A 19,552-nucleotide genomic window follows, 5' to 3' on the forward strand; every position below is an offset into this window, starting at 1 on the left:
AAAGCATCTGAATATACTGCGATCAGTCTCGGCTATGTCATGGGGCGCTGATCGGTATACACTATTGCACCTTTATAGAACTTTAATCCGGTCACGGCTAGATTATTGTTGTCCGGTGTATGACTCTGCCAGGAGCACTACTTTACAACGTCTAAATATTGTCCAGCACAGTGCTCTCAGGACTGCGTTGGGCGCTTTTAAGACTTCTCCAATCCAGAGTCTCTATATCGAAGCACACGATCCTCCATTACATCTTCGTAGGAAATCATTATTGCTCCACTATGCTGCTAAGATCCAGAGTCTTCCATCTCACCCCAGTTGGGAGTATCTTTATAATACTCGGTGGGATTTGATATATGACAGCAAGCCAAATGAAAACAGACCTGCTTCGCTAAGGATTAAAGAGCTTTCTCAGAGTTGGAATATCAATTTAAGCGATATTTTTCAGAACACAACTGCTCCTGTTCCACCTTGGACATACGTTTCTTCCTCCCACGATACACATTTTTTGGAGTGGGGAAAGAATACTGTACCTTCCTTTAATATCAGGCAGTTGCACTTAGCTCACACTACTCTGAACTCCCATGCCTGTAAAGTCTATACTGACGGATCCAAAACAGCTACTGCGGTTGGTGCAGCTGCAGTTTTTCCTTCTCTAACGGTTACAGCTTCACTACCATTAGTCTGCAGCGTCTTCACAGCCGAATTATATGCCATCAAATTAGCACTCAGTAAAATTATTGAACTTTCCATCTCACCTGTCATAATTTACACTGACTCACTCAGTGCTGTTTCTGCCATAAGGAAGAATTTTTCATCTTCTCATCCTACCTTGAAACACATTCATTCTCAGCTATTTTCCTGCAGTGTGTCTAATCAATCAATCAGTTTTTGCTGGATCCCTGGCCATTCTGGTATTCCGGGAAATGAAAGTGCAGATCTTGCAGCTAAAAATCCTCATCCAGCTGGCCCAGAACATCTTCAGGTTCCTTACACTGATTATAAGCCTGTTATTCGCAAAGCAAGTTACGACAATTGGTCACAGATCTGGAAAAGTAACACCAACAATAAACTTTACCAGATAAAGCAAGAACCAAAGCTGTGGCTCTCAGGCTTTCGACAAAACAGACGAGAGGAAGTAGTACTGGCAAGACTCAGAATTGGACACACTCATCATACTCATCTGTTCCTGCTACTGGGAGAAGATCCACCCCAGTGTTCATCCTGTGACAGTCAACTTACTGTTAGGCATTTCCTCTTCGATTGTCCCCTATATTCAACCATACGGTCAAACACTTTTCAGTCAGTCTCTAGGTTGAACCTCCCACATGATTTAACTCATATCCTGGGAAATGAAGCAAACATAAATGAACTTGTAATATTTTTAAAACGTATTGGACTATATAGGAGTATTTAATTTAACACCAACAGTGCTATATTTCGACTAAATAAACTATGAACAGACACAATTTGGCCTCAGTAGCCCTTGTGTCGTTAAGCTAAATAACAACAACAACAACAACATAGCTCGCCCATGTCTTTTTATTTTCTTAGTGTCCGAAGTAGCCACGCGGAGACATAAAACGCCGTTTGGCCCTCTCTCGATGTAGCTGTATCTAGGAAGTGTGATGTAACCGCTGGCTTCTTTCTCACACCTCGCTCCACGAAAACAATTTCGCTCTGTAAACAGAAACTCCCGCTCCAAAACAAACAAACGAATCAGATATCGGGTTTCATAAGCCATAGGTTAATTCGGGTGGGGTTAGAAAAATAACAGAAAAAGCCCTAAAAAAATACACACTTGATGTCACATTTTTGTCATTTGCACGAAATTCAATACAAATTTTTGAAAATTGAAGTGGGAAAATTGAAGAAAACAGTTCTGGCTTCACCTATAGCGAATTTCAGCTGTGTCCATAGAGTAAAAATTATAGAATTTATTAGTTGACCTTTGAACTGGGTCCACCAAACCCGAGGAGATAAAAATACAGTTAAGGAAGTGATGCAGGATCATCTAGACAAGACTGAAGTTATGGTTCAGACACAGCATGGGGAAGTCATGTCTGACAAATTTAATTGGATACTGTGATGTAGTCACAAAGGAATTGGAGACAAAGAATAATTTTGGTATCATATACTTGGATTTTAAGAAAGCTTTTGATACTGTGGCAGATGGAAGACTACTGTACAAATTGGAGCAGTATGGCATTAAGGGCAAGTTGCTACAATGGATAAAAGGATGGTTGAGTGGGAGGAGACAGAGTGGTTATCAATGGACATTGCTCTTCATGGACTAATGTTAATGGAGTCCCCCGGGGGTTCGGTGTTGGGCACATTTTTTTTTTTTTTTTTTTTTTGGTATTTATCAGTGATATTGATGAAGGTATATCAGGGTTAATGTCTAATTTTGCAGACGATGTGAAGGTTGACAGGGTTGTTAATGACAATAATGATAGTATGCTACTGAAACAGGGTCTGGAAAAGTTGAGCAAATGGGCTGAGAGGTGGCAACTAAAGTTTGACATTGATGAATGTAAAGTACTGCATTAAGGGCAAGTATTACACTCAGGGTAGTGGAGAATGAAAAAGACCTGGGGGTAGTTGTGCAGTCAGATATGAAGTTTTCTGAGCAATGCAAAAAGGCTGCAAGAGTAGCTCATGGTGTCTTGTCAATGATATACAGGAATTTTGCTAGCAGGGATAAAGGGATAGGTCTTGGAGGTCTCATTTTAGGAAGGATGTAGAGCTGCTGGAATGAGTACAGAGAAGGGCAATGGGATTGGTGAGTGGAACTAAGGGTTGGTGTTACCAAGAAAGGCTTAAGCTCTGCAAATTGCAGCTTTCGGAGACTAGGCAACAGCGAGTGATCTTATTGGGGTGTATAAGGCCCTGAATAGATTGAGAAGCTGAATACTAATGGGATTCTTCCTCATGCTCACCCAAGAGGCATAAATTCAAATTGAGGAAAGACAATTGTAGAATAGATGTGAGGAAATTTGCCTTTAGTTTTAATTTGGTTGTTAGTTGGAATAAAATTCTATCTGTTGTAGTGGAAGTCAGCAACTTAAATAAGTTCAAGACAGAACTATACAACCATTTTGAGTGAATGGATGGATAAAATGAGAAGGGGTTTTTTTTTTTTTTTTTTTTTGACTGATGCTATATAAGCTTGCTTTCTTGCATCATATCCCATACTAATGCTTACTGCAAAAATCACATCAATTTTGTAAATAAGGCAGCTGAGAAGAGGCAGTTATGTGCTGAGAAGAGCAGTTGAGGTTTAAAATTGATAAATGTTAAACCTCAACTGCCTCTTTCCTGAAATCCAAGTATATGATATCAAAATTATATTTTGCATCCAGTTCCTTTGTGCCCACATATTATCCAATCAAATTGGTCAGACAAGACTTCCCTTTAACAAACCCATGCTGGTTGTTAATGACACTAAAGACTATGCTACTGCAACAGGATCTAGAAAAGTTAGGCATATGGGCTGAGAAGTGGCAACTGAAGTTTAACATTGGCAAATGTAAGGTACTGTGTATGGGTAGCAGTAACCCAAGAGGAACGTACCAACTGTTTGGTACTACACTCAGGAAGGTGGAGAATGAAAACGACCTGGGGTAATTGTGCAGTCATATATGAAGTTCTCTGAGCAGTGCAGACAGGCTGCCAGAGCAGGTCAGAGAGTTTTGTCAATGATATATAGGAGTTTTGATAGCAGTGACAAGGTGACAATTCCTTTGTAAAAGGCATTGGTCAGGCCACACCTTGAGTACTGTTTACAGGTCTGGAGGCCTCATTTTAAGACTGTTGTAGAGTTGCTTGAGCATTTACAGAGAAGGGCAACAAGTTTGGTGAGAGGAACAAAGGGGTGATCTTACCAAGAAATGCTTAAGTTCTCCAAATTGCAGTGGCTGGAGACTAGGCACCTGCAAGGTGATCTGATTGAGGTGTATAATACCTTGAATGGGCTGAGCACGCTGAATTCTGATGGGATTCTTCCACTTGCTCAGATTACAAACCTCAGGGGATATCAACTTCCACAACAACTTTCATCTATTGTTGTGGAAGTTGATAGCTTAAATAAATTCAAGGAGGAACTGGAGAAACTTTTAGAGAGAATGGTTGTGTGAATTTTTTTTTTTTTTTTTTTGGCTGGTGCTACTTAATCTCATATGCTTGCTTTCTTGTATCACATGCCTCTATTACTACTACTGCTAAATGCATGGTACTGCTGGGCTGCAGTAATTCCAAAATAACATACCATTTGGGTAGTGACACTTAAGGTGATGGGTGACATAAAGTGACCTATGGGTCAGATATGAAGTTCTCTGAGAGTGCAGCAGGCTGCTTGTACAGCTTTTTGGGTTCTGTCAGTGATATACAGGAAGCAATAGTTGCAATGCAGTTCTGGAAGCCTTATTTTATGAAGGATGTGGATCTCTTGGAAGAGAAGAACTATATTAGTTAAGGACACGAAGGAGGTACTCTTACCATAAAAGACTTCAGTTCTGCAAATTGCCGCCCTTGGAATTCAGGTGCCTTTTGAGACGCGACAGAGGTGTTTAAAGCTTTGAATGGATTGAGTAAACTAAATGCTAATGCATCCTTACTCTTGCTCACGCAACAAAATAAGGGGGCATTAATTTAAACTGAAAAAAGGGATGGTTGCAGGTTAGATGTACAAAAATTTGTTTCTAGCTAGATAATAGTTGATTGTATGGGAAAAAAATTTATCTGTTGTTGTGTAGGAATGAGTGTACAGGTGAGGGTTTTTTTTTTTTTTTTTTTGTTGTTGATGGGTTATAATCTTGGTTTTTTTGCATCATTTGACTGTTTTGTAGTTCACTGCACCGTATATGAAGATTTTATTTTTTGATAATTGACTGTCGGGCCAAACTTCTCACTATTGTGAAGAGTTGTAATAAATTTAAAGAAGGATTGAATGAAATATAATTTATCCAATAACCACTTCATTTGCCAATCTGTTTTAATAATTATTTAGAGATCAGCAAATGAAGTGGGTAAAAGTTTTTTTTTTTTTTTTTCTTCATGATTTTTAACCTGACTTCCATGTATTATTTGGCCACTACTGATACTAATTAGAATTTTAATTCTGAGAATGAAAACAAGGAAAATATTTGTATTTCTAAAGGAAAGAAGCTTGAAATATATAAGTAAATTTTGTGTTTAAAAGATGTCAAGATCCTATTTTAAATTACTGTTTCGCTACAGTTAGTTATGTGTATGTTGGAAAATGTTTTCCATTTAAATGTATTTTGTATAGCTCTTTCTATAATGATATTATTTTATCCTTTTATTTTTTTAATATAATCTTCTAAAGTTTCAGTTTCTGAATATATTAAATAGGTGAGGTTTTTGGCTGACCTTGTGAACTGCTATGTCATATCTGCAGGTAATCTGGTTAGCTTATTGCAGAACTTTTCTGAAGTAACATTAGAAGTTGGAATTCCACAGGTAAGTCATTAGAATTCTAATGTACAGGTTGCTTTTCCATTCATGAATTCTTGATAGGGCTGCAAATGGCGATGTTTTCATCCACTGCTCTGAAGGATATTGGATTACATTTGCTGTATATTACACAGAATATAATATATTGTTGCACAAATAGCAGAGATATCCACTTGTGCTATTTCTGAAACAGAAAACATTAGACTGTTTAACAAATATAGGAAATTCCTGCTGCAGTTAAGGTCGAACTTAGCAAGGTGCACTTCTGCTCCTGTGTAGCAAGCTACTTAATATTCAAAATGAAATGAAATAAATAAGAAAATACAGAACAGCACTCACTCTGAGCAGTGCTAGCAACCCCTCACCCCACCTACCTGAGGAGATGCATGCCCACACTCACCAAAGAGTGGCCACTACTTTTGTAATATGCTTATATATACTTATATAAAGAACTTATATGAAGAACATGATTGAAATTTTGTTGGATAGCAGTTAGTGAGTGAAACACAATCCTTTTTGGAGTTCATAAGTGCTGATAAGTGTTTGTGATGTCCTGGTTTCTTTATTTAATTACTATTTATTATAAATGTGGCACACCCACACTCACTCTTTGGTGAGTGTGGGTGTGTATCTCTTGAGTGGGGAGGTTTGTGCATTCATTCTGCTGAGGGCGAGGCTTTGTGTTTTCTTATTTATTTATTTTCATTTCATTTTGAATATTAGACGGCTTGACACGTAGGAGCAGAACTACCCCTTACTATATAATAATTTTATATAGTAATATATAATCACTCTTAACTGCATCAGGAATTTGCCGTGTTTCTTATTGTTTTTACATTTTCTTTTACATAAGTCTTGGTGACATTACCATGGCAATATCACCAAGACTCCACTATTCTAGATCTGATCATCACCCTTGATTTTCTTGTTATTAGAAGTACAAAACCCTTGAACAGAAAACACTGGGAAATTAAAAATGAGAGTTGGAGTCTGTTATAAGTCAAATGATTTTTATGAATATAATGAACATCTAGCAAGCCAATTAGAATGTTCCATCATTTGAATTTAAACTTTCCAGATATCACATTGACCTCATGGGTTTGCAGCTCATGAGGCAGTCAAAGCAAGAATTTGTTAAAGAAAGTTCATGTCTAATTGGTCACGTTAGTTAACATGAAATTTACAAAGCAATTGGATTCAAAGAATTTTTGTCATATGTAAAAATTTCCTTAAGCAAGCCATTTAAGGAGCTGTACTGTAATGTTCTAAAAAAAAAAGAGGAAATTTGAAAAGAAGCAGCTAAATGCTGTTTTAATACAATATCATGGAATCATTTGGATTAGGCAGTAGGTAATAAATTAAGTCCTACAAAATATGACTGCTTTTGAAGGATGAAAAATGTAAGATATGCAAGATTAAGAGGATATTAATATTGAAAAAAACTATAAGGGGATGGGAAGGAGAGAGAGAGAGAGAGATCCGACAAATATGCAAAAATGTTTTTTTTTTTGTATATTTGTGAAAAATTTAATGGAGTTAGTCTGAAGGTTAAGAAACCTAGGAAAACTGAACCATAGTTGTATATGACTCTGAAATCAGACACTACCAAAGATGAATATCTTGAACAGATGTTCATTAAAAATTTGAAGGAGTATAACATCATTAAAAAGAAATTTGATCAGCATGTACAAATTAGAATTAATGCTATGGTAAAAGAAAAGGAGGACCTAAATATGTGGAAGTAAATGGAAAGATAAGGAGAATTATAGGTAGATCAATCTGTACATAATCTGTCTTCTTGCAGAAGGAGGTAGATTACTGTAAATTTAAGGAAATCTTCATGATGTCTAAGTACTATAATTGAAATGGATATGGTCATGTAGCACAAAATTGTAAAAATCAAGAAATGTGGATTTTGTTCAGAAGCTGGATGTTTGTATAGTGTTTGGCTGAACAAGGAAAGGAGCCAAAGTGCATAAACTGTAAAAAGAAAACTGCAGTTGTAGTAGTTTAGGAGTTTATAGAGCTACAACTGCAGGAATAAACAATGCATATCCCATTGTATAAGGCAATTGTTAGGCCACATTTGGCCTAACTAGACATTATGACAGCTATTGGTAAGGGTGCAAAGAAGAGCAACAAGGTTAGTTGCGGACTCAAAATGATATTATTTTGAGGAATGGGTCTCAAAGTTGTTGAAAGCAGATCAGAAATGCACAAAAGTTGCCAAGCCAGGAGAACATTTTGCCTTTAGCCAGAGGGTGGAACACACTTCCATCCTTTGTTGTGGAAGTTATAGCCTAAATAAATTTAAGGCTGAGCTGGACAGGTATTTGGAACGAACGGAGGGGTGAAATGGGAGAGTTTTTTTTTTTTTTTTTTGGTTGATGCTGCATAAGCTTGCTTTCTTGCATCATATGCCTCTGCTAATGCTAATTTTCAAGCAGATCCAGCAAATTTCCTTGCAAGATTTGTGACCATGAATGAGACATGGGTCCATCACTCTTTCAGCCAGAGACAAAGGAGCAGTCCAAACAGTAGAAACACAGTTCTTTTCCCCCTTCCAAAGAAAGCAAAGTCAGTTCCTTCTGCTGGCATTGGTGTTTTTGAGATGCTAATGGAGTGTTGCTAGTGGATTACCTTCAGAAAGGCCAGACAGTCAGAGGGGCACATTATGCAGACATTGTGAGGTGTTTTCATGAAAATACCAAAGACAGACGCAGAGGTAAACTCAGCAAAGGAGTCTTGTTCTACCAGGAAAATGTGCCTGCTCACAAGTCTGTCATTGCCATGGCTGCACTGTTAAGAAGTTATCAGTTGTTAATTGCATGTCTGTGGCTTTGGAATCTAGGATCAGTCATTATATTCACCAGAACTGGCACCATTGAACTGTCATCTGTTTCCTATTTGAAACAGAAAAAATGCCTGGTTGGCATCCACTTTCCTAATGACAGTGATGTCACTGCTGTTGTGGATGCATTCTTAGAGGCCCTAGTGAAAACTTTTTTTGCAGCTGGAATCAATGCATTGCAGCATTGTCAAAAGTGTATTGACTCCAAAGGTGTTGAAAAGTAACATTACCAGACTCCTCAAATAAACCCTTCATACCCAGGCCACAAACTTTTCAAACACCCCTTGTGATAGGATGAAGTCATCCATGAGACAGATGTACTTAACCAATTCTGTCTGCCTAAAGAGATTTTTGGTTACTAGTCTGTTATTCTCCCATCATTGTACAGTAGTTAATTATCTTGCTGCCATGTATATTTGTTTATTTATATTTATGCATATGTATATTTATGTACATTTACCTTTTGTAGTTTGTACAAAAGTAATGGTAATAAAGATTGCATCACTAGAGTGGTGGAAGGCGCCTCTGTAGCCAGGTGGGAAGGAGCAGCAGTGCGTAGCACACGCTTCTTGATTAGACCGGGCTTTGAGCCCGTCACCACCAAATATGGAGGATGCGGAAAGGTCAGGGAATGACCACCGCATATTCCTGGAGCAATATGGCCTTAGTTGCTAATGCTCCTAAAAAACCAAAAAAAAAAAAAAAAAAAAACTAGAGTGGTGACATTGTATCTGCTGGCTGGAGGATAACAAGTATTAATTTTTGTCATATTCCTCAAAGTCATTTGGCCTGTAACATACTCCAGCTATCGTCTTCCTTTTACTTCAAGTCATTTCACACTACAGTGACTCAACATCTGCATTACCAAGATTTCAGGGAATACCTCCTTGAGGTATTCCCTGAGTCAGATCTTGGTAATGATCTGACTCAGGGTAGTTTTCAATTCAAGGTAGTTTTCAGTTCAAGATAGTTTTAAATTATTACCTCCTTCAGGTAGTTTTGAATCAGAAGTATCATCCCCCACACCATCCCTCCATATCTCTCCCAAACATAAAATATTCACTGAAATTAAATTTTTCATTTTGTTTCTCTGAGCAGCACCATGCCTTGGTACATCAAGCCAAATCTCCATTAGTTTCACATAATCAAAAGCTCAAATTCATTTTCTTTACAATATTCCCAGCATCACTGTATTTTTCTGTCATCATAGATTGATGGTGGATTTCTTCTATTGCAGTTTTGCTTTAATTGTTGTATGGTAATTAAAGGTTGTATACAAGTGCTATCAGAGAGGGTGCAAGTGTTATTTTGTCCCATACTTACTGACTTGACACAATCAACTGGTGATGTGCTAATTTCCCTAACCCTCACACTGGCAGTTTTCTGAACATTTAATGCTATCTCAGTGACAAGTATTGTTTTGACATGGCACTGAACTACATGATCAACTAATTATGTGCTGATTTTCTTACCCTCCTCCCCATGAACTGTCAGTTTTCCTGAATATTTAATGCTGTCTGTGGAATTAGTACTATATGACCAAAAGAGAACCATAAGTTTGCACTTTAGCCATAACATACACCGTGCCAATAAATATCTAAACAAAGTTTAAAACTGATTGATTGACAAGTGTCCTTACCAGTAAATAAAATTGCCGAGGACAGAGATAGATAGATAGATAGAAAGAACAGTAGATACATTTTCAACAACAACTATTTACATTCTATGTACAAAACAAAAAAGGAAAAGGTAAAGAAAACTTTTTGGAATGAGATAACGAACGTTTCAACATTTCAGTTACAGGAATTAAGAAAAAAACAGGTTTCTTGGCGTTGGATCATTATCGTATTAAGTGTCACATGTTAAAGGTGATGGATTGTTCAGTGATGGTGAAGAGGTGACCGCTACTGTTCCATTCGCTGTTAAGATGATCCACAGTTTCTGGTCTTTTGCTGTGGAATTCGAGTAGAAGTCTGCTCCGCAACTTCCTCCGTAGGCTCCACTTCAGATGTTGCACCGATGTGTCGGTAGGAGGCACATCGTCACTGCTTCTTGTGTGCTTCAAGTAGAAGTTGTAGATGACGGCCTTGGCCGCAATGAATAGGAAGTTGAAGGTGGTGTGTGCTGTCTGCTCAGAGTGAAGTAGGTACCAGTAGTCCTCCGGAGTGTGGGTGTGGTTGCAGGCAAGCTTTGCTGCATCCAAAGCATATTTGACGAGTTCCTTGTTTACAGGGCATGCCAGGTATATGTGTTCCAGGGTACCTGGGGTGGCGCAGAAGAAGCAGTAGTTTGAGGAGCGTAACCCGAAGATTTGTAGCTTGACTGGGGTGGGAAGGATGTTGTGCCACAGTCTCCACTGGATGTCTGCATCCGATTTGACACATTTCGTCCTGTACGGAAGGTTCCACTGAAAGTTTGATGGTGGCTTGTGGCAAGGAGTGTAAGGACAGCTTGGCAGGTGGATGAGGTCGACCGGGCTAGCCGAGTGGGTAAAGTACCTGCCCGGCAACCCAAAGGTCGCGGGTTCGATTCCCGCCCCGGGCTTGGATCAAAGTACTGCAGAAACCTTGGGAGGTGCAATATGGCCACAGAAACCGATGCGCCAACAACTATCAAAAAAAAAAAAAAAAAAAAGCAGGTGGATGACGGGAAAATCGTGGTTGTATGGCGAGACATGATTAGCTGATAGACTTTTTTGGAGGGTGCAGGAGACAAAGGTACCGTATCTTCTGGTGTTGTGATGACGAAGGTTGGTGTAGGCGAGGATCCAGTGACATTTTCGATCCCTTTAGTTGTAGTGACGTCTGGAAGAGCTTGTGTGATTGCTGATTTTAGATGTATGTGTTGCTGCTTTGCATTTATGGTTTTAATGGGCAAATCTTCTGATCCTTTCCATTCAAGGCTTGGTGTCAGGAGGTCGCCTATGGTTCTTATTCCTGCCCAGTTCCACGTAGGGAAGAAAAGAATATCATCATTTGTAGGGTTTATTATTCTTTTATTGTAGAAGAGCGGTTCTGAAAGTATTCCGGGAAGGGATGTTCTCTCAAGATTATGGTGAAGGTTTAGCTTTTTCCAGCGGTATAGTGCGTCTTTATAAAACGGTGGTAGTTTGAGTGGTGCTGGTGCCATATCCATTCTCAATATTGTTGAAAGAGAAAGTCCTCTAGTGGCTGTTGCTAGTAGTTTATCCGTAGTGTCGGAATGTGGGTATTTTGTTTGCAGCGTCTTAAGAAGAAAGGTGATCCGGAATGCTGTGATTTTGTCGTCAAGAGAGACCAACCCTTGACCCCTGTGAGTAAGTGGCTGGCTAAGTTTGGAGCAGGACATCCAGTTGGTTTTGTTCCAAAGGAAGCTTCGGACAGATGCCTGGATTTGGCGGAGGAAGTCAACAGGTGGAGTGAGAATTTTGAATGTGTGCCAGAGAACGCTTGCCGCCATATGATTGACCACAAGCACTCTCCCTCTCAGCGAAGATGTGATGCACACACTCCTCCATTTCCCGAGTACTTTGTTGAAACGACTTAGCAGTTCGGGCCAGTTCTTCTGGGAGAAAAGGAGGGTATTGCCGAGGTACACACCTAGGTATTTCTGACCCTCACTGGACCATGTGCCTTGGACGGGCAAGTCAGTTCTAGTTTTCCAGTTGCCAGCCCACAGGCCGCTGGTCTTACAGTGGTTGAGTTTGGCGCCTGATGCTTGAGCATAGAGATCATGAGCCTTTTGGATGACTTCAAATTCGTTCTCATGGCGTATTACAATTGTGACGTCATCAGCATATGCTGAGTAGGTTATATTTAGGTGGGGTTCTGGTAGCAGCGTTTGTCGGGATTGTATACTGGTGGCAATTTTATGGCAATTGCATAGAGTTGTCCAGAGAGTGGGCAGCCTTGTTTTCTCTCTCTGGAATAGGGAAAGTGGCAGGTGAGCTGGTTGTTGAGTTTCAGGCAGAATTTGACTTCCTTATATAGCATATGGATTGTTCCGATGATGTAAGGTCCATATCCAAAGGTTTTCAAGGTTTGAAATAGGTAGCGGTGTTCAACGCTGTCGAATGCCTTTTTCTGGTCAAGGCTAATTAGGGCTAGGAATTCTCTTTGGCTGTTGGCAGTGGAGAGGAGGTCTCGGATCAGATATAGATTGTCGTGAATCGATCTTCCAGGTACAGAGTATGTTTGTTGGTGATCTATGATATCAGGGAGAGTGGCTTTTAACCTATGGTGGTGGCTTTGGAAATGGTTTTACAGTCTGTATTCATTAAGGAAATCGGGCGCCAGTTTTGTAAGTTGGTGCGATCCCCTTTCTTGAGAATCAGTCGAGTGACAGAGGTGGTGACCGAAGCTGGTAGTCTATAGGACTGAGCTTCTTCAAGCATTCAAAAGAGTAGCACTCCGAGTTGATCCCAAAACGTTTGGAAGAATTCAGAAGTCAGTCCGTCCAGACCTGGTGATTTATTTTTGGAAAGGGCTTTGCATGCTGCTGTTAGTTCTTGTAGGGTGATTTGTTTCTCCATACTGCACTGGGCCGTATGGGAGATTAAGTCCTGACAGGATTTCCTCTGTTGCCTTTGTAGAGGTTTCTTGAGAACTGTAAATTTCTCTATAGAATCTTGTTACTTCAGAGAAGATTTCCTCTGGATCTTCAGTAATGTTTCCGTTTTGCAGCTGGATGGCAGTGATGGTGGTTGATTTCTGATGTGTGCTTTCTAATGAGAAGAAGTATTTGGTCGGGGCATCAGATAGATTTATGTGGGTGTATCTTGATCTGAGCATGGCACCTTTTGCAGAGTGTTCTAAGTGGGTTTGTATGGCTTGTAGTGTTGACTGATAGGTCTGACTATCAGATGGGAGATTTTTCAGCCTTTGCTCAAGTTGATAGAGGTTATTACGCTTTTGTTGACTTTTCTGATGGCTGTAGGTTTGCGAGAATTTCAGTTTGCTTTTAAATCTAGTCCACCATGTGTTCATGGGCTCCAATCTGTCTTTGGATTGGGCAAGGTTGGATATCAGCTTGCAGCTTAGAGATGTATTCCTTGTCTTGAAGAAGGCTTGTTGAACATCCAATAAGCACCTCCACTTTTGTACTGATTGGGTGAGAAGGAGAGCTGTAATTTGATAAAGGAGTGATCTGAGATATAAGATGGCAAATGTGTGATGCTGACCAGGGGATGGTGTGTTTTGTGATGTAGTATCTGTACAGTCGGGCTTGGTAAGGTAGTCTTTCGGATGCTGTATTTGCTGATCTCCAGGTGTAGGACTTTTCTTCTGGGTGCTGGTGTCTAAATACATCGACCAGTTCATTGTTGTTTATCAAGGCCTGCAGGTTGTTGATTAATGCTGTGCTGTGCTCAGTGCATCGTGCTCTGTCCATTTCTGGTTCAAGAGTGCAGTGGAAATCGCCAGCAAGAATGATGTGTTCTTGATCTATAGTAGAGAGGTGGCTTTGTATGAAGTTGGTTATTTGAATAGCAAGTCTGTCCTGCTGTGGCATGTAGATGTTAAAAAGGTACAGGGTTTCCTTCTGGGGTGTATTCAAGTGGGCGTAAATTGCATAGCCAGCGATCTCTGCTCTCACATTGAGCTTGTAGGCAGATTTTTGATGAAGGCAGATGCTCACTCCTGCTCCATGATGTTGTTGTGTTGGAGAATGATGGAATACATATGACCAATCTGTCCATTTCAAGGTTGGCCTTGTGTCTGATTTAATATTTGTTTCTTGTAGGAAGAGTAGGTCGGCATGATGTCGTTGGACCTGATGAAGGATCAGCTTATTGCGCAATGCAGATGCGCATCCTCTTGCATTAAGTGATAGCATGCTAAGAGTCAGCATTATCTGCAGGACTAAAGGTAAGGGTTTTGCAAGTTTTGGGGTGGTTAACATCCTGATTGATGATATTGCTGTTCGAGCCCGTTAATCAAGTAGTACAGGCGCTTGGATCTATTCATATCTGCCCTGTCCTTTCCTTTTAGTTTAGAACGTAGATCCGTAAGTTGTGAGATCAGCTCGGGTATGTTAGAGGTGAACTTCAGAGCTGTCACCAGCTTCTGTGGGGAGCCGCGTATTTTCCGTAGAAAGGAGCGTAGTTTTTCCACAGTTAAAGGACCTTTAATGTAGGTAAAATCGTTTTCCTCGTATTCTGAAGCACTTGAATCGTAAGAATCACAGTTGGTCTCTTCTTCAGTGCCCAGAAATTCGGGTTCTTCTTCATTTGGATTGTGAGTGGTTTGTAGCTGTTTATTTATTTCCATACTTGGTGGTATGATGGACTTATTTGAGATCTGACTGTTTGTCTTCTGTGGTGTTCTGTATTTATTTTTGTCGCCCCTGTTGTTTTTGTTAGCGGTTTACTCTTTTCCTGCCGCTTTGTGCATTGTCTTCTTCTGTTTTGTGACTTTGGACGTGGTCTGCCTTGGGGGTTGATTCTGAGATATAACTCTTGTTTCGGTTGGTCGGTCTCCTGTAGAGATTGCGTCCTGGTCTTCTGTGGTCTTTGAATTTTCTTTTTCTGAAGAGTTTGTTGTGGGAAGCGTCTCAGACTGTTTGACAGTTTCTTCGGCATCCCCATTATCTCCAACAGTCTGCTCACTTTGTGCATCTGGCCTGACCCAGGTTGGTACCGCCTGAATTTCGGTATTACTTTCAGAAGAGTTAGATATATGCGGGCAGTTTTTCCTATGTGATCCTCTTCATGGCAGAAGAAACATTATGAGAAAATGGAGATATAGAAGTTGTAATTTATTCCGTTTAGTCGGCATTGATGAGTTTTGGGTTGTTTGCTGCATCATCATTGGCGAAGTGCATAAGTGCTTGTCTGCGGAAGCTTTTTACATACGAAAATTCAGGTTTCGTGGTTGCTGCAGAGAGTGTGCGTATTTTCCCGGTAACTCCGTATTTGGATAAGATTCCTCTCAGAAATTGGTGAGGGATTTCAGGTGGGACGTTTGAAATTGTAACTTTCATTGGTGCTAAGGCAATTGGCGCCGCTTCTAGATGATAAAGACCGATGTCCATTTCATTTTGCAGTATAGTTTGCGCCCATGAGGGGTGGCTGAAATACACCTGCACAGTTCCCACCACACGGGATGCGTGGGTAATATTTTTCGGTGGTACTTTATCCGCGATCGCTGTTAGGTACTGCTCTAAGGGGGTGTTTTCCTTGGTAGCGAAAATTACTATTCCATTTTCCCAGGAAGTAATAGCGGTTGCTTCATTTGTAAGAGCGTTGTTCAACCGCATGTGTACTATTGTTGGTCGCGAGAGAGGGGTTTTTGCTGGCGTTAAGCATAAACCATTAGATATGGCATTAGCATAAGTATTAACAATTACTGACCTTTTGGATCTTGAGGTATTCACCTGTTGTCGCAGGGTGTGGCTTCCGGTGTCTTGGTCACTACTGGCTGTAGGTTCAGTTGCTGTGGTTGTTTGACCTTTGCTGGCTATAGCTGGAGGCAATAGATGGGATGGGTGGGGGGGGATAAGCCGTTACTGGAATGTTCAGCTTTCCATGGCTAAAGTTAAAAAAATAAATTCTAACCCAATTCAAAACCGGCTAATTTTACACACACACACAAAATTATTATTACTCGAAAGCTCTTCCAAAGAGGAATTGAAACATATAAGTCTTGACTAGGGATTTTCGCAGTCAAAAGGGGAAAAAGGGCGGGAGCTCAAAAGCACGTGTCCGATACGTGTATAGAGCACTTACTGTACTTAGGCCCACAGATATCCTGATGGTCAGCTCTGGATGTCTTCTTATTATTTTAGCCAAGATGAACAAAAGGCTTCTACTTACAAACACTAATAAAAAAGTGAACACCAAAAACGTGACTAATAAGCAGGCGATCAACTCAATTTGTATCGATGTGAATGTAATGTACAGCGAGGTAGTCAAGCAATGGCAAGTCTCTTTTTAAGCCTTAACTCATAGTACCTGGTATATGCTTAAGCAATATGGCTGTCATCACTAAGCAGAGATCCCCATGGCAACACAATAAATATATAAATTACAGTATATATATATTTTTAACACACCAGCACTATAACCTTCTGAACACTATATATACAACTCTTCATACACTAAAGTTATGACGTCGTCATAAAAAGGCGGCACCCAAATTTTACTTTTCCCTCCATAGATAGATAGATTTTTTTTTTATTTAAACATGAACGGTAGATATATTTTCAACAAAATCTATTTACATTCTATGTACAAATGAGAAAAAGTAAAGAAAACTTTGGAGAGAAAAAAAAGAACATTTCTACATTTTAATTTTGGGAATTAAGAAGACAGTTTCTTGGCATTGGATCAGTCTCATTCTAAAAGTCACAATTTGAAGGTGATGTACTCTTCGGTGATGGCCAAGAAGTGACTGCTGCTGTTCCATTCACTATTAAGATGATTCAAAGTTTCTGGTCTTTTATGCTGGAATTAAGAGTAGAAGTCTGCTCTGCAACTTTCTCTGTAGACCCCACTTGAGATGTTACGCTGATTTGTCAACAGGAGGCACATCCTCACTTCTTCTCATGTGTTTCAAGTGAAAGTTGTAGATGATGGTCTTTGCAGCAATGAATAAGAAGTTACAAGTGGTGTGTTTTGTGTGTTCAGAGTGAAGCAGTTACCAGTAGTCCTCCCAATTGTGGATGTGGTTGCAGGCAAGCCTCACAGCATCCATTTCATACTCCATCAGTTTGTTATTCACAGGGTGATCCAGGATACCTGGAGTGGCACAGAGGAGGCAGTAGTTTGAGGCATGTAATCCAAAACTCTAACTTGTCTGGGGTAGGAAGGATGGTGTGCCACAGTCTTCACTGGATATCAGCATCTGATTTGGAACATTTAGTCCTGTATGGTAGGCTCCACTGAAAGTTAGATGGTGGCTTATGGTGTGTGGAGAAGGTGCAGGAAGAGCTTGGCAAGTGGATGACAGGAAAATCGTGGTTGTGTGTCATAACATAACTAGCTAATAGACTTTTTTGGAAGGTGCAGCAGACAGAGGTACATATCTTCTGGTGATGTGATGACAAAGGTTGGTGCAGGTGAGGATTCAGTGACATTTCCCATCCCTTTGCTGTTGTGATGTCTGGAAGGGCTTATGACATGTAGACATGTATAATATCTTATGTAAAACAGCACCTGAATAAAAGTTCAACTCAGCCTTTGTACACTGTGACGAATACAGAGTTCTGTACAAGGCCAGAAATGTGTCTAATGTTATAATTTGCAGTGTGTTGTTTAGTTGTTTCTAGCTGTTTTGTCACCAGGCAGGCAATCACCTGGAAAGCCTGCCCAGTGTCCATCTACACCATGGGGAGGTAGGCCACAATTACGCATGTACCATGGCCAACCTCAACAGTCGCACACTGAATGTCCAAAGTGAGTTTGTGAGTTTGGAACCAAAGAACCCCCCTATCCTGGCAACAGCACGTCCGCGCGCGCCACACACACACACACAGTTGTTGCTTTGCATTTATTTTTTTAATTGGAAGGTCTACAGAATGTTTCCATTCAAGGCAGGGTGTCAGCAGGTTGCCTGTGGTCCTTATTCTTGCCCAGTTCCAAGTAGGAAAGTGGAGATGATCATCAGGTGCAGGGTCTGTTATCCTTTTATTTTAGAGGAGCAGTTCTAAAAGTATTGTGGAAAGTCATGTTCTCTCAATAGTGTGATGAAGTTTAAGCTTCTTCCAGTGGTGCAGTATATGTCTATAGAAGGAGGGCAGTTTGAGTGGTGTTGGTGCTATGTCTATTCTTAATATTATTGATAGAGTAAACTCTATCACTGTTTACTCTATTGAACCACTGGCAACCACTGTTCCTCTTTGAACAGGAACAGTGGTTGCCAAGTTAACCCCATCACAGAGGCAGTAATTCTATCCATAGACAAACGCTGGCCACGTCACCACCATATGTCACAGCCACAAACATCAACAAACAATTAACCACGCGCCTCACGCACCATCCTGGCAGTGCACATCTCTATTCCAACTGCCATTCATGTATTCAATCTGAAGAAGGCTGCCTCCCAGCCGAAAGCTTATTAATTGTAACTCCAGTTTTGCTCTGAGAAACAAAAATAAAATTTTTCGTAATTATTGATAGAATTAGCCCTCTAGTGGCTGTTGCTAATAATTTATTGGTAGTGACAGAATATGAGTGTTTCATTCGCAGCACCTTTAGAAGAAAGGTGATTTTGTCAACCAAACCCTGTCCCGTGTAAGTGAGCAGCTGACAGAGTTTAGATCAGGAGATCCAGTTAGTTTTGTTCCATAGGAAGCTTCAGATAGATGTTGGATTTGGTGGAGGAAGTCAGTAGGTGGAGCGAGAAATTTGAAAGTGTGCCAGAGAAAGCCTGCTGCCATCTGGTTGACAACAAACACTCTCCCTCTCAATGAAGATGTAGCACACACACTCTTCTCCATTTCCCTAGTACTTTTTTGAAGCAACTCAGCAGTTTGGGACAATTCTTTTGGGGGAAATGAGGTGCATTGCTGAGATACATGCCCAGATATTTCTGCCCTTTGCTGGACCACGTGCATTGGTTGGGGGGGGAGTTGGTTCTGGTTTTCCAGTTGCCAGCCCAAAGGCCACTGGCCTTACTGCGATTTAGTCTTGCTCCTATGCTTGAGCATAGATATCGTGAGCCTTTTGGATGTCTTCAAATTCATTCTCATATAACAATTGTGACATCGTATGTGTATTCTGAGTGGATTGTTTATAGGCGAGGCTCTGGTAGCAGTGTTCGTCGGGATTGTAGACTGGTTGCAATTTTATTTAGGAATAGTTCTATGGCAAGTGTGTAAAGTTGCCCAGAGAGTGGGCAGCCTTGTTTTTATCTCTCTGGAGTATGGAAAGTTGCGGGTGAGCTGGTTATTTAGTTTCAAGCAGAATTTGACTTCCTTGTATAGCAGATGGATTGTTCGGATGATGTAGGGTCCATATCCAAAAGCTTTCAGGGTTTCAAAAATGTAGCTATGCTCAACTCTGTCAAAGGCCTTTTCCTGGTCAAGGCTAATTAGTGCTAGGAATTCTCGTTGGCTCTTTGTAGTGGAAAGGAGAGGTCACGGATCAGATGAAGTTTGTTGTGAATCAATCTTCCTAGTACTGAGTATGTTTGTTGGCAATGATATCACCAATTGATTGAAATCCACTCTTCCTGATATCATCAGGAAGAGTGGATTTCAATCAATTGGTGATAGTTTTGGAAATAATTATTTTGCAATCTCTATTTATTA

At 40.3% G+C, this 19,552-nt stretch overlaps 1 protein-coding gene across 1 annotated transcript in view; it reads left to right on the forward strand.

Annotated features, from left to right (window-relative positions):
- Positions 1-19,552, forward strand: part of Cbp80 (Nuclear cap-binding protein subunit 1) — a 393,330-nt gene that overhangs the window by 73,946 nt on the left and 299,832 nt on the right. The window contains exon 6 of the mRNA XM_090368459.1: positions 5,374-5,481. Coding sequence (XP_090224585.1) covers positions 5,374-5,481 — 108 coding nt within the window. The remainder of the gene's footprint in view (positions 1-5,373; positions 5,482-19,552) is intronic.

This window comes from Mastigoproctus giganteus, chromosome 2, assembly GCF_048544385.1.
Source record: "Mastigoproctus giganteus isolate SK-2022 chromosome 2, ASM4854438v1, whole genome shotgun sequence".
In the NCBI taxonomy this organism is placed as follows: Eukaryota; Metazoa; Arthropoda; class Arachnida; order Uropygi; family Thelyphonidae; genus Mastigoproctus; species Mastigoproctus giganteus.